This window comes from Mytilus californianus, unplaced genomic scaffold, assembly GCF_021869535.1.
Source record: "Mytilus californianus isolate M0D057914Y unplaced genomic scaffold, xbMytCali1.0.p SCAF_24, whole genome shotgun sequence".
Classification (NCBI taxonomy): Eukaryota; Metazoa; Mollusca; class Bivalvia; order Mytilida; family Mytilidae; genus Mytilus; species Mytilus californianus.
The window spans coordinates 2236218-2257489 of NW_026262673.1; the positions used below are offsets into that span (position 1 = coordinate 2236218).

At 31.8% G+C, this 21272-nt stretch overlaps 1 protein-coding gene across 1 annotated transcript in view; it reads right to left on the minus strand.

Moving 5' to 3' along the window:
* Positions 1–4527: 4527 nt before the first annotated feature.
* Positions 4528–21272, minus strand: part of LOC127732361 (uncharacterized) — a 74605-nt gene continuing 57860 nt past the window's right edge. The window contains exon 9 of the mRNA XM_052241395.1: positions 4528–4913. Coding sequence (XP_052097355.1) covers positions 4528–4913 — 386 coding nt within the window. The remainder of the gene's footprint in view (positions 4914–21272) is intronic.

Below are 21272 nucleotides of genomic sequence, written 5' to 3' on the forward strand. Positions count from 1 at the left end.
AATCCGATGCCTCGTTTAGAGAGAGTGTCACGCTCTCTGCACGTTAAGAACCATTGCAACAACTCTTTTGAGGGGTCCGTAGGTGGCCTGTTGCATGGCTAAATTTCTGTCCCTATCCAATATACCCTCATTTCCCGTGGCAGTCCAAATTTTCCCGACCTGCAACCCAGTTGACCTCTTTTTCCGGACCTACCTATTGTATTTATTGTTAATTTGTTCTCGTCCTGAACATGCATGAAATATTTGCCACTGGACGTTAAGCAACCAACAATCAATCATTTATTATCTCGATCACTGACAAAATAAATATTCCTAACTATAAGATAGAACAAAGCACTAAACTAAAGACAGACAAGATATTAAAGCATATAGGCACTTTAAGAGTTCGAAGAAACAATATAAAGCACTGTACCGTAATAAAATACTTCAAATTTAAAGTGTTTGAGCTTTTGATTTCGCAATTTGAGTATGGACTTTCCGATTTGAATTTTCCTTAGAGTTCGTTTTTTTTTTGATAATTTACTTTTTAACACATTTCAAATAATGTTCACTGAAAGTTACTCGCTGCTGGAGTCGAATCTTTTAGAGTCGGAGTCCTCAATGTCGCTGTGAAACAGAGATGTGATGGAAAGTGGCAAGTCTACTTCATCAGCAGCAACTGGCATTTCTTCATATTACCATAGGTGGTGATTTCTTGCCGCTGTCAGTGCACGATAGCACAACAGTAAAGCTAGCTTCTTTAAAGGAACTAAGTGTACTTCATGCAAACGGCATCAATAAGAAGTACTAGCACTTTCCTTTATTTTACAAATATTCATACATATATACTACTGCACTTTGACAACTGGGGATATATATAGAGTATTAAGGTTTGTCTTACTTGATGATATTCAAGATTTGGGATTGAATCAATAGACCAAAACTTACCGGTATTACTGAGCTATTTTACACATAGAATTAGTATTGTAAAAAATAATGACACCGACGAAGGGTATTTGTTAAGCCGAAATATTTGTCAACACGATTTTATTACATCATTTCCGTATAGTACAATCTTACATTAGAAACGTAGTGCAAATCTTTCGATTGTTATGCCCCCCAAGGGTGACTGGGGAATAGAAGTATGGTCACCATTGGTCTTCCTCCGACCGGCAGTAAAACCCCTGCTAAAGTGGGGCGTCCGTTTGGCTGTGCGGGATGTACAAATTTGCAGCCACGTCCGGTCAGAATGGGGACGTTAAATCCGATGCCTCGTGTAAAGAGAGTGCCATGCTCTTTGCACGTTAAGAACCCTTGCAACAACTCTTTGAGGGGTCCGTAGGTGACCTGTTGCAAGGGTAAATTTCTGTCCCTATCGAATATACCCTCATTTCCCGTGGCAGTCTAAATTTCTCCGACCTTAATCCCTTAATCTATTACAGAACCTACCTATTGCATTTATTGTGAATTTGTTCTCGTCCTGAATATGCATGAAATATTTGCCACTGGACGTTAAGCAACTAACAATTAATCAATCAATCGATTGTTATGAATATGTGTCATTTTAATTTACCTTATTTACAGTTTTATCATATCACACTTACAGGAACACTGTTTGATAATGCCGTACTTTTTTTAAATGTGTCTGTACGTTTTAAAACTACGTTGGGTTTTTACGTTCACTCTACGTTAGACAGACGTAAATTCAAGACATGACGTTAAGACAACTATTTCCCGTCTGGAACCTTAAAACACACGTTTAATGAAATATGACACAAATAGTTGGCAAAATAATCATCTAGAAGTCTTCTTAATATCTCCCCTACATGCAGACAGACTTAATTGTTAAAGATTTGTTTAGGTGTTCTATAATTAGTTATCAAAGGTACCAGGATTATAATTTAGTACGCCAGACGCGCGTTTCGTCTACATAAGACTCATCAGTGACGCTCATATCAAAATAGTTATAAAGCCAAACAAGTACAAAGTTGAAGAGCATTGAGGATCCAAAATTCCAAAAAGTTGTGCCAAATACCTGTCATTGGGAAACCAAAATTTAATCAAATGGAGGGAAAAAAACACAGGTGCAATATATACCCCTGACTTGTTGTTAAAAAACTACCTTAATAATCACATTACAATAAGATTCATTTTCAAAGCATACATATATGTTTTTAACTCGATTGAAAAAGTCTTCCTTTAGTGCATAAATACCACAGGAAGTCCGATCATCCTGTAATGGGTATTCATGGCCCATTTGTATAGGCCAAGTGCTTTCAATTTTGAAGAGCACTATAACATACTATAAAATTAAAATATACAGAAAATATTGACTTGAAAAATAATAAATATTTGTATTTGTATTTGAGATATTTATTCCAATACCAAGGTTCAAATGAATATGAACATACAATATTAATGACTAATATTATCACAGGAATAAACGCTTGCTTCAGTTTGACTGGCTTAACACTCTTTTATAGTAAAATAGGATTATATCTGCATTCATATTTTTGACAGATTTTCTTTCCTGCTTGCACGTATCAATATAAACTGTTAAAGATTTGTGTAAGTGTTATATTGTATACTTATTTTGTATTTGTCACAAACTCAATATTGATAAACTTTATATGGCAATAAATATTTGAATTTTGAATTTCTATAACTGTTATTTAGAAACCAAAATTTATTTAATCAAAAGGAGGAACAAACAAACCAGGTGGAATATATACCCCTGACTTGTTGTTAAACAACTACCTTTGTAATCACATTACATTAAGATTCATTTTCAAAGCAAAAATTTATGTTTTAAACTCTATTGAACAAAATCTACCTTTAGTGCATAAATACCACAGGAAGTGCCACCATCCTGTAATGGGTATTCATGGCCCATTTTTAAAGACCAAGTACCAAGTTCTTTCAATTTTGAAGAGCACTAAAACATAAAATAAAATTGAAATATACAGAAAATAGACCATTGACTTAGCAGGAAACTCCATACATTATTCAAAGTTTCAATATAACAAGACCTGCACTTGCAATATTCAAACATAGTTTTCAACTTTGAAACGAATTCCAATTGTGTTTGACTATGGTAGCTTGGAAATTACACTAGCTGCATGGGGTGCTTTACTAACTGGTGATTCAGCAGAAGAAGTTACTGGTGATGTAGCTGGATAACTCATTTGAAAAACATTTCTGTGATCAATTGAAACTCGATGTTGTTTTATTGGAACAGGTATAACTGCTTCTATGGCTTTCTTCCTTCGAAGTTTTACCCCAAGGGTGACTGGGAAATAGAAATATGGTCACTACAGGTCTTCTTCCGACCGGCAGTAAAACCCTTGCCGAACTGGGGCGTCCGTTTGGCTGTGCGGGATGTATCAAGTACGCAGCCACGTCCAGTCAGAATGGGGACGTTAAATCCCATGCCTCGTGTAGAGAGAGTGTCACGCGCTTTGCACGTAAAGAACCCTTGCAACAACTCTTGGAGGGGTCCGTATGTGGCCTGTTGCAAGGCTTCAATTCTGTCCCTATCCAATATACACTCATTTTCCCGTGGCAGTCCAAATTTTCCCGACCTGCAACACAGTTGACCTCTTTACCGGACCTACCTATCGTATTTATTGTTAATTTGTTCTCTTCCTAAACATGCATGAAATATTTCCCACTGACGTTAAGCAACCAACAATCAATCAATCCTTCGAAGTTTTCAACACCACCATCCGTTGCTTAGGCTAACTCCCTAAAATAAAAAAAAATAAAAATTTAATTATGACCCAGGGACTTGATAGGCCATGTTCCTATGCAGAGGAGATGCAAACATGACGTGAATGAAAGTTCCTTCTCTGAGAATGTTGGGGTTGCCTATTGTTGCTCATGTTCCTAGAATTCTGATAACTACTTTGGTTAATACCACACACCTCTTTGAAGTGATCTGTTCTGTCACATTTAAATCACTTAGCATTAAACGTTGGACATTTAATCTTCTTTTAGTAAAACATTTACCAAAACCAAAGCACACGTAATCTTGTCTGTATCGTCTTGAATCTTGTCTTTCAGGATAACTTAAAGCACATAAAGCAGGATATGTGCAGTAAATTACATTAACGGCCATATCTAGACTTACCCACCTTACATAATGAATAGCAGCATATTTCAGCTATGGAACTTCTAACAATAACTGAAGTTCTCTGAACTTATTGCTTCTCTAAGCTAAACCACTAAAAAAATATAAAATATTTGACAAAACCCTTGAGTAGTGCTTGATATCAGGGCCAAATTGAGCAGCTTGAGATGTAGCCGGTGCACAACGTGAGCTGAACAATGAACACCAAAAATTTCTGAATTTTGATTCTGAAACTTTTTAATGACACCGTTGTGCTTGCCAGTCATTATACTGGCTCCATCAGTGCCAATGCCATTGAGGCAACTGATGTCTATACCTTTCTCAGCCAAATGTGAAACCATAACACTGTAAATTGTGCTAGCATCTGGAGTTTGAGATGTAATTTGGATATTTGTGTCTTCAGTGTACTGGCAGTACAATTATAGAAGTGGATTGTTATTTGCTCTATCAGTACTCTCATCTACCATAACAAAATAAAAATCTGATTTATTTACATCATTTACAATATATGACATAATACTTTCTGCAATACATGACTGATATTCAGTTACAGATGCCTGACTAACATCAGTAGCATTTTTAGCTTTACAAAGTTTAGATGACAAGTCTAACCCTGCATAGTCTAATAAATCAATTGTTGCAGAAAACTGGCTTTTAGGTTGATCTTTCACTGCTAGATGATAAGAAACGTTCATAGCAGAAGTGATGGCTTCTTCATTTTCACTAAGTTTATCTTCTAAAACTTTTTTCATACGAGCTTGTTCTTTTAATTTCAGGAAAGCCTGTGCATCTATATGTTCACGGGCTGTAACATACAAAAATAAAATTTTTATTGTTTTTTTTTTCATAATTTAAAATTAGTTTCTTTATCTGGTGAAGATTTGTCTCATTGGCAATCATACCACATTTAACTGTTTCTTTTTTTATATTAAAATAATATTCAAAATTATGTTGTAACATGTTATTGTTTCTGTCTCAATGTGCATCTAACCCACTCTTATTTTATTTTACTTAAAATATTGAATGCAGAAAACTTACTCCCAGTATGTCTCTGGTGATTTGTTTTCTTAGCAGGAACTGAATGGCCAAGAGCATAGGCATTGTTGAAGGCCGTACGGTGACCTATAGTTGTTAATTTCTGTGTCATTTGGTCTCTTGTGGAGAGTTGTCTCAGTGGCAATCATTGGTGATTGAGACTGATTTGGTTTTGGGGATTTAACCCCTAACCAATTAGCCAGATGCATAATATTTTCAAAACAGTTTCATTTAATTTATATTATCAGTTTTGTTTTTCTATTTTCTTTTTAACACTCAGATTGGTGTGAACTGGCCAATTACTTATCTATTTGAAATATAATTCATTCTTAATACAGAATACAACCATAGTGGTTGAGAATGTTAGTTCAAACGTGCTGAAAAGAGTGCATACATAATGCAAAGAAGTTATAGAAAGAAACGTTTTATCATATTATACAAAAAAATTATTAATTCGAAAATTTGTTATTTCTCATCTATCATCTAGCCTATTTTTTTGGCTGATTAAAAGATGGATTTTGTTCACTTTATCATCATCAGGTTTTTCTATATTTAATTCTGAAATTTAACAGCATGTCATTTGTTTAATCATATCATTAACAAAACAAGAGGCTGTCGAGTGACAGCAGACCGTATTTTCCTGTAGAGGTCGAACTTTGAACAGTTGAGCAAGTATTGACACAACATTTAAGCTTAAAACAGCTCTGAATTTGGATTGAGATTGAATATTTAAGAGCCAATCTCTGAAAGGACCAAAATTAGTGTTTACACTTATGTCACAGATGTTTATAATTCTCTGAACACAAACTACATTACTAATATACTTTACAACTGAAACTTTAGAAATTGGTTTTGGGCTTTGTTACTATAGAAATGGAGTCCATTTTGTTTTGGGCCGTTTTTTTTAATGAAAATTCTAAAATTTATCATTAAAACCCCTGCCTGTTTACCAAACATGCTGACAGAAAATGATGCAGACAATCATCACATATAAAAGCTGTTATCTTTACCTTTCTAAAAATATATCACACAGTTGGCTGACAATATTGTAAATATGCATATTTTTTATTGGAGAAGGGGGTGTTTTGACATCAGAAAGAAAACCAAATTATACCAAAATTGATTGAAGTTTTAAAAAAATTTCCGAGATAGTTTATAGAAAATATTGCCATAATCATTAAGATAAAACCCCAATTCAAAAATACAAAAGAATCCAGGTATGTGTTTTTTAATTTAAGAAAAAAAATGTGGATTGAAATCTGTAAGAAAATCAACTATGTTTCTGTGAATTATCTCCCCTTATGGTTCTTCTTCATTGAAAACATAAAGGGACAACAGGAAGTACAAAGTTTTATGCCAAAAATATAGTGCAGACGACATGTAGAAACTGATTAAACCATCAAATATTGGTAAAAATAGGATATTTAAGGTAGATACTACATACTATGGAGTGCAGTTTCTCTCCAAAGTTTGTGAAATGTGATGAACTCATTCAACCTCTTGCAAAACACAGTACAGACCAAATATTTGCTGTTTTGTCTGAGAATGGTCTGAAACCATCATTAGCACTTTCTCATCAATATTCCATTTGTACCAGCCATTTTAATTATTTTTTGAAAAACAATTCAAAATGTGCACGTCGCAGGTTGTGCCAAATTCCGCGTTTGTTAAGTGCTCATCCAGATATTGACCACACCTAGGATTCTGGACTCAAGTCACTACCAAACAGAACAAGCTTTAAACTAGCCAGTAGAGGACTAAAGGAAAAGGATGTTTTTCATCTGATTAACCAGACAGGAATGTCTCTACCAGTCAATAGAAGTGAGTATATTAAAAATAGAACTTGACCTGACCTCCCCCTTTTTCAAATTTGATTAGTTTATGAAATATTTCATAATTTAAATTTTCATTATTATAAAAATATTCATCTTGAATCATTGATTATTTGGTAAACATTCTGAATTACTAAGACAATGCAAACAAGTCTTTGAATAAAAAAAAAGGATTACTTTCAATGTCTTTTAATTTTTATTCAAAACAGATATTTTATTCACCCCCTTTTATGAGGGTAAGGATTGGGTCCTCTAATTTTTGTATTATTTAAATTTTAAACACATTTTTCTATATCTTTAAAACAAACACTTATTCTGTAAAATTCTAAGGAAAATGATTTTACAATTAAAATTTTCTGTAATAATTTGTTTTCTTTTTAATGTTTGTCCTTCATTTCTGTAATTAATCTATATTGTATTACCTTATTATTTTATTATTTTCCAGTTATCCTTCTTACTTTTGCATCCTGTAATTCTCTATTCTTTGTATGTGCTTATTTTTCTCTATTCAGTATCTTAATTGGGCATTACATTAATTATTCTTTGTTTGGTAAACCCTATCAAGCCCCTCGTTTATGTCACTTGTGTATCAATCATTGTTACTCTTTTTAAAATTGACAATTAACATTCCTCAGGTGCCTGAATTTGTATTGAACAATTAGTGCACAGTTTTATATCTATTATTTTTACAATTATTTGATTTCTATTTCAAAACATTACTTAGCTGAAAAATTGTCAAAACTTTGAAACCTCTATTTACATAACACCTTGGTAACAGTGTGTATATAAAGATTTGATTTGTATTCAATATCCCCCTCCCCACCCCCAACCATGAGATTTGATGTCTTTTTAACATGCTAAATAGGGAGTATCTTTTAAAAAGGTTTTGGAGCTGTTAATAACCAGCTTCCCCCAAAAAATGAAATTGAAAACAAATATTCTAGAAAAAATTGTGTAATTCATTATTGATAGCAAATAGATGAGTCCTACATTGAATATCTATTTGACAATATGTAATAGTGTAAAGTTTTGGTATCTTTCACTTTAACAAATGTACAATTTGTATGTCATATTAATAAATTTGGAACAACAATACATGTATAGATTAAAACAAAACTAGTTTCAATCAATGTTTTACTATGTTTTGGCTTTCAAACTTTTTTCATCTGAGCGTCACTGGTTGGTCTTGTGTGGACGAGACGCACGTCTGACGTATCGAATTTTAAGCCTAGTACCTTTTGTTAGCTATTATTCGTGTGTTTCTTTGTCCTATATGTTCTCCCATTTATTTGTATTGTGGTCCTGTCATGTGATGTTGTCGTTTTGGTGTTGTGTTTGACGTTGCCATAAAAGCGGGAGGTTTGGCATGCCACAAAACCAGGTTCAACCCACCATTTTTTCCTTAAAATGTCCTGTACCAAGTCAGGAAAATGGCCATTGTTATATTATAGTTTGTTTCTGTGTGTGTTACATTTTAATGTTGTGTTTATGTTGTGTCGTTGTTCTCCTCTTATATTTGATGCGTTTTCCTCAGTTTTAGTTTGTAACCCGGATTTGCTTTTATCTCTATCGGTTTATGAGTTTTCGAACAGCGGTATACTACTGTTGCCTTTATTTACTATAGTTTTATAAATTAAAGCTATCTTTTTTTCCAGCATGTTGTACTTTGTGTCTGAAGAAAATAAGAATAGATGTCAATGATGCAGTACTTGAAGAGGGAAATGAGGTAATAATAATATCTTGTTTAAAAGTAATCCTTGTATCTTCACAAAAGGTTCAGCATGTGTTTAGTAACATATGTCATACAAAGTCTTTACATGCCAGGATATAGGCTCATTTTACTACATTCCCTGAGTCGAGAAGCCTTGAAAAATTTATATTATATTGGAGAGTCTATATAAAAAAGAAGATGTGGTATGATTGCTGATGAGACGATTCTCCACAAGATATCAAATGACACAGAAATTAACAACAATAGGTCACTGTACGGCCTTCAACAATGAACAAAGCCCATACCGCATAGTCAGCTATAAAAGGCCCCAAAATGACAAATGTAATACAATTTAACAGAGAAAACTAACGGCCTAATTTATGTAAAAAAAAATGAACCAAAAACAAATATGTAACACATCAATAAAGGACAACCACTGAATAACAGGCTCCTGACTTAGGATAGGCACATACATACAGAATGTGATGGGGTAAAACATGTTAGGGGAATCCCAAACCTCCTCCTAACCTGGGACAGTGGTGTTACAGTACAACATAAGAATCCATTTCACAAATGATACTATAACTGAAGAGGGTATGGTTTTTTCTATGCAAAAATGGTCTATGGATGATGCAAAAAACAAAGAAATTGCACTGTATCTAAAAAACAAATAGTATCTATTGTATTATGGTTTCTATTCAATATATTGTACATATTTACAATAACATATATGTGAACTTTATAGTAAATCACCTATCATCATCAGTATACTGTATCATAGACAGAATTTGCTCATTGTCCATTTTTATTTATTTTTTTCAGGTGGATGAACGAACTAAATGTATGATCAATTCAGCAGTTCAGACCGAGTTTCAGTATACTGATTACTCAGAAGTTGTAAGTTAGTATATAACTTTGTGTATTATAATTAATGAAATATCTGAGAGTCTCATGTTAAACAAGAAAAGCCAGTACCACATATACAAAATGTATAAAACAATAATTATCTTTGATTGAGAGAAATCTTGGAAATTGATATTAGTACGCAAACTTGTATACTGTTTATAGTGTTGATTTTATTTTTATTCTCCATTTTAATAAGCTGAATCAATTTTGTGCAAATAATTATCATTCTTACATATAGTGATTTTTTTCTAATCAGAAATATAAATTTACTTCCGCTACATAGAAAATATTTTGTTAAAATGCTATTGCCCTATATATTTAGTTAAGATACAGTGATTGAATATAAAGGGAAATAATTGCTGTTTAAATTTATAATTTACTAATTAATTTATTTTCACAAGCAAATATTTCAGCTTATTATAGATCCAGATAGTAATTCTTGAATAACCAATTCATTTCATAGGTTAAATCAACAAGAAGAAAAGGGAATTTGCCAACATGTCCAGAAAAGATGGAAACAACAGAAGATGTAAGTTATCAGACAACATAAACACACTTCAGTAAATATTTTGTTCTAAAATAGTTTAAACCTGTATTTTCTAACAACAATCCATCAAGGAAAATGCTATTAAGCAGGCATGGGGTAATGCAAATTTGTAATTGTAATGCATGGTAATGCATACATTTTTCCAAGTAATTGCATGTAATGTGTAATGCAGCAATTTTTGCATTACATGTAATTGTAATATAATGCATTACTTTAGCAAAAAGTTGTGTAATTTCATGCATTACATTGCATTACATGGCATTACTTTTTTCACATACTACATCTTTAAAATATTGTTGGAGATTTAACTAAAGCAGAATTTAAGATTTCTTGATTAACTAAGAATATATTAATTATTTGAATATATTCTTTATTTCATTTTATTTCATACATTTTCCTGCATAAAAAGATTGATAATTGAAAAGCATTACTATATTGTTGTCATAAGATCAAAGAATATACCTTCTCTTGATTAAATAAAAGATTATTGAAGTTTGTTATAAAACACTAATTAGTTTGTTTTACAATCAATATTTTCACCATTTTGACAATTGTTCATTAATTAAGCTCTATGTTGATTATATAATTAGGAAAGAAATTCTCAGTAATTAAAAATTTTGATTGAAATTAAAAAAAACAAAAGGTATATTTATAAAAGTAAAGTCAACATTAAGTTTAAATAATAAAAAATATAATAGCCGAATTAAATAGTCTGTTTACATGTATACTTATATTCAATGCATGGAACAGTTACTGTATATGCTAGAATCTTTTGTGACTTCGTGTTGTTTTTCAAAATGTTTGATTTTTCTATTCACCTAATAATAAAGTTTACAAATGTAATGTGTAATTCAATGCATTACTTTGCAAAAGTAATTGTAATAGAATGCATTACTTTGATAAATGAATGTAATTGTAATTGTAATTTAATGTGGTTTTGTCAAAGTAATTGTAATATAATGCATTACATTGCAATGTAATTCGCACATGCCTGCTACTAAGACTATAAACTATAGTTAACTGTGCAAAGAGTGCAAAGAGTCTGAGCAATAATATCTAACATCAAGACATCTAACATAAGGGATACTTTCCCATTAACAAAGTTCCATAACTCATCAGTTCAAAGGTAAAATTTTTCATTTCATTATTCCCAAGGTTGTGTACTCATTTAAAAAAATTATCCATTTTCAATTTTATTCATTTTAATGTACTCATTTTAAGAAATTTTCCATTCTCAATTTTATTCATTTTAATGTACTCATTTTAGGAAATTTTCCATTCTCAATTTTATTCATTTTAATGTACTCATTTTAAGAAATTTTCCATTCTCAATTTATTTTATCAAATCGAACTGTTAATGACAAAGTTTACAGAAAGAAAATTGTATATCTAAAAGTGGCCTGTCCTTGATAAGTGTATAGAATTGAACCCCTAAAAACTATTACTTGAATAATAACATAAATAAGACGTGGTACAACTGCCAATGAAACATCTCTCTACTAGAGACCAAAGTACAACATAGATGTAAACGATTATAGGTCAGTCATGATCACTCAGAGTCAATATTTTATCGTATGTGCCCGTGACTTAGCTTTATTGTAGTAACAGTTGTTCCTCTGTTTTTAAACTTGTAAAAACCAGATTTATCCGACAAATTCCAAAGATATAAAAAGGGGAAATACCAGATCAACATGAAGTCACCACTAACCTTTTATTTTTCAGAGTGATGTAACAAAGACAAGAGGATTGAAGAATTTGAGTGAATGCAGTAGCATGACTTCTGAAAGTAGCATGGAATTTTTATCACAGGTATTATTTTGTATTTTCTTTTCTTTTCATAGTAAAACTAATGCTTGCTGCTTTACATTTGTAAGAATTGCATCCAAATTGATAGGAAATGTGAAACGTAATTATTCACATATTTAAGCTATCAGATTGTGAACTGTTTAGTCTTGTAAATCAACAAAGCTTATTAAATTATATAAGTTAACTTACATGTATCACTTATAGAATCTTAAAACTGGGCAAACGTAAAAAATAATAGTGAACCATGAAAATTGGATCAAGAACAGATGACACCTGCTAGACAGATGTACACATGTTCCAATTATGTCATACACTAAATATATATTTCTTATAGTACATAATGTATCAGAAAAACAGACCAAGCTAGAGATGAGGAGATGTTAATGCTTGTAAGACAGAGACCCAAAATAAAATTAACATTCCATGAAGTAGTCAAAAAATGTTTCATATTGTACATTTATGTTTCAGGTGCATGTTGCTGCAAATAGTGAAGTAGGAGATCATTGTCTGATGTATGCACTTAGTGATTCTATTCATCCACAGTTTGCACATCCTTGCCAGCATCAACACAATTTAGTGCGTGTCTCGTGTGAGCAACTACAAGATGCAACCTTGTCAATACAGAAACTTGTGGCGTGCACAAATATTGTCGGAGAAAATGAAAAACTGAATGATATGAGTTTTAAAATCAAGCAATCCATCCAAAGTATCGATAATTTAAAGAGGCACATTGTTCGTTGTAAGAATCAAGATAAGGCAAAGAGCAAATTGTTTGAAACTATGGGTCAAGATGAAGTATTTCTGGTCTCAGACTGGTCAATGAAGTATTTGCCACGAAAGTATCGTGAGGACCAGAGTGACTGGTTTGCCAAACGTGGCTTACCTTGGCATATTACTATGGCCTTCAGGAAATCTGATGAAGTAATAGAAAGTTTAGGGTTTGTTCACATTTTCCAGAGTCAAATTGCTCAGGACAGCTTGACCACAGCTGCAATAATCATTGATGTCATCAACTGCATCCAAACTATGAAAGGTTCTGATTTATCATTTCATTTATGGTCAGATAATGCCGGATGCTACAAATCTTCTGAGATGATGGCCCTCCTATACGCAAATGGAAGTATTGCTTCGTATGATTTCCGTGAGTCACAGAACGGCAAAGGACCCTGCGACAGAACAGGAGCAACTCTGAAATCAGCTATAAGAGAATTTATAAACCAGGGAAATGATGTTTTAACAGCATTTGCAATGAAAAAGGTACATGTATAAAATTTCTCTGTAATATTTTATATATTTTCTTTAAAAAGTTGCAAATTTTCTGTCCTAACTCACTAAGTTTTAAGTTTACATAGAATAACAGTTATAATGAGAATTGGAATTAATATGAATATATTTATTGATTTCTATATTCTTCTGCAGAATATAACTGTCAATTCAACCATTTTAAATTAAATTAAAGAAAAAACCAGTATTATGAGACATTGTTAACTTAAAAATATGTAATAATAAATTTTGATACATTGTGTTTTGTTTAGATCCTAAACTTCAGTTTTGACAAAAAGCACCCGTAAATAAAACTTGACAATTTTTTTTTAATGCAACAGTATAGTGAGGTACCAGTATATTTTAATTTCAAACAAAAATATACTATTGCTACAAATGGTGACATCATAGGTATTTTTTCCGGTTTCCATTATATGCATATACTTGTAACAGTAGAATTAAACCCAAATCAGTCAAACATCTTCTTTTTAATTTATACGGTTTATTGTTTGGGAAAAACAAAGAACATGAACATGAACACAAATATGAGTTGAACATCTAGGGCCGACTTTAAAAATGGGTCAAGGCTATTGTAAACTAATTATAATCATGGATTATTTTCTTAGAATAAGTAGAAAATATTTCATAAATGATTTTTTTATGTTAATTTTAGGGTATTGAAACTACAATGAAAAATGAGAAATACAGAGTGAGTGTAGTAGAGTACAACCCTTCAACGAAGACTGCTTTCAAGGGCATACCAGCCATTGGTTCCTACTCAAATTTCCAGTTTGAAGAGCAGGGTATTCGTGTTTGGAAAGCCCATGGTGTTGGTCCAGGTAATTAATCGATGTCAGACTAAAAACTCAAACAATTACTGTTATGCAAAAAAATTACATATACATGTATTCAAGTATTATCATAAATAACTTGGAAGGAGTTTAATTAAACCTAACAAAAAATTAAGTATTGCAAATAAGAACCACTGATAGATAAAATAGTAAAGGATTAAACGCCTTTTTAAAGGAATTCATTGGTGTATAAACTCTACAAATTCACTCATAAACTATGATTTGTTTGTGAGTAACTTGGTTCAGTTTCTACATCAATAAATTCCTATAAAAATGCATTTAACTATAATTCTTTAAAATAGGAGAAATGGAATTTATTTTTTCACACTCATAACCTAAAGTTTATTATTTTATTAAATGATTAAGCTGAAGTGAAAATAGATATTTTTAACGTCGAGCCAGATTGTGTTATTACCACCGCCATCATATTTACATTGTTGACAAAAAGAAGTTCAGTCAAATAGTCTATCGAAGAAAGAAACACGTTAAGAACAACTACCAGAAGTCCTCTAGATGATTCATATAACTCAAAAGCAAACATAAAGAATTATAGCACAATAATGTACACATGTATTCTTTCAATATGATATTGTGCTGGGAAATTCCACATTTTGCAAAATATTACTGTTAAAAATATGGTATATTTATTTTCACCTGATTTAATTAACACTTTTTACAAGCTATAGCTTATGCTTGCTAAAATATCTGATGTTTAGAAAATAATTATTAGTTTTGCCCTAGAAACTAGCAAGCATAATTTCTAATTATTTTATATTAAATATGGGAGTTTTGCTTTATTACATCTTAACTGTATGTCCTTTAAAAAAAATTAACATCATCATTTATACAATATGCCAACAAAGTTGGAGACTTTTTATAAGGTACTTTAAATTATTTATCAGAAGTTTAAATTTTAAAATATTAGATAACATACTGTTCTCTTTTTTGACAGGATTGTTGATTGCAAAGGAGAAAATACCTACAATTCCATTCGAACCTTTGACTGTTTTAAAAGAACCAGACCAAATAGGCTTCCATCCAATTATAGGAAGCAAGCATTCTGCAGACTTGAGAGAAAAATCAAATCAGCAGGATGAAACAGAAAACCAGGCATTATTCACATGTACAAACGATGGATGTTTGGCATCTTTTGATAATGATGAAGCCTTGACAAATCATATAATTGTTGGGAAATGTTGTCTCGAGCTCGACCACAAATCCAGTATTAATTTTGATGTAACTAAACATATTTATTTGCAAAAAATAGCTGAATGCAGTATTATACAAACAGCTGTTTGCTTATCAGCAGAAACTAAACAATTAGAGCCAAGTAACAACCAAGAAAACCAACATCCTTCTGGGTGGGCCCTCAAGGATGAGAGAAAATGTAAAAGGTTCAATGAGAACCAAAAAATTTTTCTAACAGAAACATTCAATAAAGGTCTAACCCCTTCATAGTGTCGGAATCCATTCTAAATGAGAAAAACACAGATGGCAACAGAAGATTCACCTATGATGAAATTCTATCTGTTCAGCAGATAACAAGCTTCTTTTCGCGACTGAACAAAAAAGGAAAATGTCCAGAAGATTCTGAAGCTATTAGGGAAACAGAAATTTGTAAACTTCGAAATCAGATTCTTGAAAATGATTAAATTATTTTATCTGCTACATGTACTATAGTCAAATTTTGTATTCATATATATCACTTGTTGTCCATCTTTGCCATCATTTTTATCTGTCTTACTGATCAAAAACTATTTTGAGGCATTCTCCTCTGAAATCACTGGTTCAACATAATCTGAGTCATCTTTAAATAAAAATAATGTGAAATTACCCCATTTACAAACAAAGATGGCTGCTGAACTAAGCATAGTACTCGGTACTGGTCATTATAACTGAAATCATAAATAAGTTCCCTTTGGAAGTTTTTGTGGTTTAAGATTATGTTGTGTTAGTATTGTTATCTAGTAAGTCTGTTATTCATTTTAATACAGTTACAGCCTTTTTATGCCCCATTTATGGGCATTATGTTTTCTGGTCTGTGCGTCCATTCATCCTTCTGTCCGTCTGTTCGTTCGTTCGTCCGTCTGTCCCGCTTTAGGTTAAAGTTTTCAGGTTAAAGTTTTTGGTCGAGGTAGTTTTTGATGAAGTTGAAGTCCAATCAACTTTAAACTTAGTACACAACTTCCTTATGATATGATCTTTCTAATTTTATTGCCAAAGTAGAGATTTTCTCCCATTTTCACGGTCCACTGAACATAGAAAATGATAGTGCGGATGGGGCATCCGTGTACTTGGGACACATTCTTGTTATTAAGAAATTCTTAGAAATTTTAGTAATTCAGTTTATGCATGACTCCCGAATTAATTTATTTTGTTTGTGGATTGATTTATAGTCATGCAAGGAGATGGTACAGAGTAATACATTCAGATGATTTTTGACAGAGCTTATACCCTTTACTTATGAAACACTATACATGTATTTTAATCAGGATATGGTGACTTACAAGATCTGTATAAAGTTCCTAATATAGAGAGATGGCGCTTAAAATGAATTGGAAATGTCAGTAACAACACCCTTGTTTTTTATGGAAAAATCTATTAATATTTTATTTTAATATATACCGGTAACTGTCAGACTGTTGTTTGATTTAAGAATTACAAAATATTAAAACAACAATAATAATTTGAATGACTTTTTAGATCTAGTTGCTACAAACTTGTTACTTTTTATGCCAAAATACCATGTGAAGATTTTCATTTCTGCATAATTGGCAATATAATATTTTACATTATGGATTATTCCAACACCCATCTGTAAATACTGAACATTATTTTTCCACAATTTTTCGGTATCTTGGCATTTCTACGATAACATATTGTATAAGATACAAAAAATGATATCTAAAGCAAACAAAACAAGTTTTTTCATTGATTTGTTCACATATTTAACATGAAAAAATGAGAGAAAGGAAAGTATTTTGTTTATGTTTTTTTTTAATTTTTTGTCAAAATTGTAATATACACAGTGGTTTAAAAGTCAGTATAGACTATATTTTGTCATATGTATAGGTAAATGTTTATAACTCAGAATACACATCTCAGATATGATAATGTACAGGAATCAGAATATCCTGATTATTGAAAAACAATTGTTTTTAAAATGTCCAATGGCATTATACAAATTATATTTTTCATTTGTTTTTTCAATTAATTATATGAGTTTCAATGTTACAGTTGCTATATACCGGTATGTCAACCTTATTTGCAGTAACTGATTAAACAAGAACACAGTTTTTTTTATTGTTATATTACAGTTCTGTAGTCCCATGGATTTCTTTGGTTTTTACAGAGAATGACTCTTAAGGACTCCAGGAGTCAATTTCACAAAAATACTTATGACTAAGATTGATTATAAGTATACTTGAGTCGGTTTTACAAAAAAAAAATTACAAGTATACTGTATTGTACATGACTTAATTACTATCAATATTATTTGTAAGTTTTTTTTTTGTGAAACTGACTCCTGAATTGCTTTCCATGCTTAGGGTACATCTAAGTCGTAAGCTTTTATTAAAACCACCTCCAGGATATAATGTCTGCTCGCCCATAGAATCCGTTTGCCCTTTTTTTTATCAAAAATAAAATATATTGATATTAATAGTATGAAGGTATGAAGGTTAAATAATTTATCCATACATTATGACAGGAGCAGGCCCCCTCTTAGGCAGTCAGTGGGCCCCACTTATGAAATTTGTCTGGATCCGCCACTGTAACATGTTCTTCAGTTGTATTATATTAAAAACTTTATACCTGTATTCTATAGTGCAAATCAAAGGAAAATAATGTAAATTATCTGGAAGTAGCAATACAATATAAATATTGAGCAAACATTCTACAAACTTTACCATACTCTATTCAAAAAATAAACATTATACATCAAGATAACAAAATAAATTTAAAATCAGGGCGAATGGACCCAGGGCAAACAAATATTAACTTATTGAGGCTAACAAGTAATTAAGGTTGAATATGAATCAGGGCGAATGCACCTGGATCCAAACTCCAGTAGGGTAACTCCTATAGGTCAAAAGGTCATGTTAATAAATTTCGTCAGGTCACCAGTACCTCACTAATCAAAATGAAACAACATGTTACAGACAATTTACATCTGTAATTTCAACATAATTTTGGTTTTGGTTATAAATATCTTTCTTCTACATTTTTGGATAAATACTCATAATTCGGCAAATTCCAAGTTGAACCTTCTTCAGTAGGCCTATCCCCAACAGAGACCAAATGATGCACAAGTTAGGTAAAGGTGACGATATGAATGCAACAATGAGTAAAAGCCATACCATCCAGCTAGCTATAAAAGGCTTTGAATTATATAAAATAAATCAAACAAGGAATTTAATGGTTTTGGGCAACTGTTTTGAATTTAAAAAATAGCTTTATCAATGTTAATTTTAGTGTGCATTAAATTTAGCTAATTTTGAATAATGGACAAAAATGTGAGATTGATTATTGTGATTTAAGAAAAATCTGCATACATAAAATTGAAAATGGAAATGTGGAATATGTCAAAGAAACAACAGCTGAAGGCCACCAATGGGTCTTCAACGCAGCAAGAAAATCCCGTACCCGGAGGTGGTCTTCAGCTCATAAATATGTATCAGATATAAGAATGCAATACAGCTCTCAGTCGCATTAATAAAAACCTTACAATAAGTTCTGAAAATCAGAATAAAAAGTATTGTAAGATTCTCAAAGTGTACACATGGAGTTATGAAACTTAAATTAATCATGCGAATTCAACATGTTAAAGATTGCCATACAACTTGGAGTAGCCTTATGTCATTGTATAGTGTAATGAATTCAGGGGATAATGGCACTACCTCTTTGATTTTACAGTCCTCAGAATCAATCTTTGATATTAATATACATATTCCTGCACAAAGGAATATAAGTCATGTAAGTATGCAATAGACATATGGTCTTCAAAAATAAGAGGTATCCATGCTATACATATATGACAAGATCTTGATCAAGTATCAATTTTGGTTTGTTTAAATATTTTGGACGTCCTTTTTTTATGATGTTTTCGTTTAAAGTTGGAAAAAATTGTTTGTACCAACAAAAATAAATACACAAAGTTAATCCAGAATTATGTGCTTATCATTTTTTTTATGTTTAGGTTGCCAGCAAGATGAAAAAAACAATGCAGTTCAAAAGTCAAAATGTGGATAAGCTGAGGTACGAGGTCCTACTTTTGCAGATTTTTATATTTTGCATTAATGAATTTGAAGTTTATATCATGGAGGGATGAGAAAGAAAAGAAACACTTCAATTTTCCAGCTTCTGAAGGATAAATGTAAAACATCTTGTTCGGTAATTTTTATGCTCTGTTTTGATAGTGTTTGTGCATCCATCTGTCTTTCTCTAAATTGTATTCGCTTTAAGTTTTTGGTTACAGTTAACCATGAACTTCAGTTAGTAACTTTTGGTTTTACATGTATATACTCACCATTTAGTACTTTAAAATGTTCATGACATAGGGATAGTGATCCGGCAGCGGCGGTTACGGCGGTGGCGTTAGCTAACTTCCTAAAAGCTTTATATTTTAGAAGGTGGAAGACCTGGATGCTTCATACTTTGTATATAGATGCCTCATGATACGAATTCTGTCTGTCACATGTCCATTGTACTTGACCTCATTTTCATGGTTCAGTGACTATTTAAAAAAAAGTACAGATTTTTTATAATGATAATTTCTCTCTTATTATGAGTAATATTATAACTATATTTGGTATGTGCGTACCTTGCAAGGTCCTCATGCTCGTCAGAGAGTTTTCACTTGACCTCGACCTCATTTCATGGATAATACTAACCTCCGAAATATCTAAACAAACCAAAATTGATACTTGATTAAGATCTTGTCATAAATGTTTAGTATGGATACCTCTTATTTTTGAAGACCGTATGTCTATTGCATACTTACATGACTTTTATTCCTTTGTACAAGAGCAAGCATATTAATATTAAAGATTGATTCTGAGGACTTTAAAATCAAAGAGGTAGTGCCATTATCCCCTGAATTCATTACACTATACAATGCCATAAGGCTACTACAAGTTGTATGGCAATCCTTAACATGTTGAATTCGCATGGTTAATTTAAGTTTCATAACTCCACGTGTACACTCAGTGAACAAGGTTAAGTTTTGGTGGTCAAGTCCATATCTCAGATACTATAAGCAATAGGTCTAGTATATTCGGTGTATGGAAGGACTGTAAGGTGTACATGACCAACTGGCAGGTGTCATCTGACCTTGACCTCATTTTCATGGTTCAGTGGTTATAGTTAAGTTTTTGTGTTTGGTCTGTTTTTCTTATACTATATGCAATAGGTCTACTATATTTGGTGTATGGAATGATTGTAAGGTGTACATGTCTAGCTGGCAGGTGTCATCTGACCTCGACCTCATTTTCATGGTTCAGTAGTCAAAGTTAAAGTTTTGGTCTTTCTTTCTAATACTTAATGCAATAGGTCAACTATATTTGTTTTATTGAAGGATTGTAAGCTGTACATGTCTGCCTAGCATGGTTCATTTGACCTTCACCTCATTTCCATGGTTCATTGGTCAATTTTTAGTTTTCTTGGTTAAGTCTGCTTCTTAGAAACTATAAGCAATAGGTCAACTGTATTTAGTATATTAAATGATTGTAAGGTGTACATGTATTTCTTGTCGGGTTTATATGACCTTGAATTCATTTTCTTGGATGATGTTGAGTTTGTGTGATAGTTGTAGTAAAGCTTTATTTTTAGGACTATCCACATAATATCAATGATTAGTAAAGAAGGCGCAACATTTCAGCTTGTGCACTCTTGTTTATACATTATACACCACATTTACTGTTTTTACCCTGATTTTATGGATCACTGATCATAGAAATGTCATACCGGTTATGGTCCAAGGACACAGTTATCGTCCTTTGGTTTTCGTTGTCTACGAATATAGTCCCTAGTGTGAACAGTGTATAACTTGCATTTTTTTTTTATACACTTTCCCAATTTATTTCTTGATATTTTATGCATGAAATATTAAGTAAGGGGATGAAATTACATGTTAAAAAAAATTGGGTGCTGAATCTTTTAAAAAAAATTGGGTGCTGAATCTTTATGTTAAGTAGTGATTTGGTCCAGTTAAAAA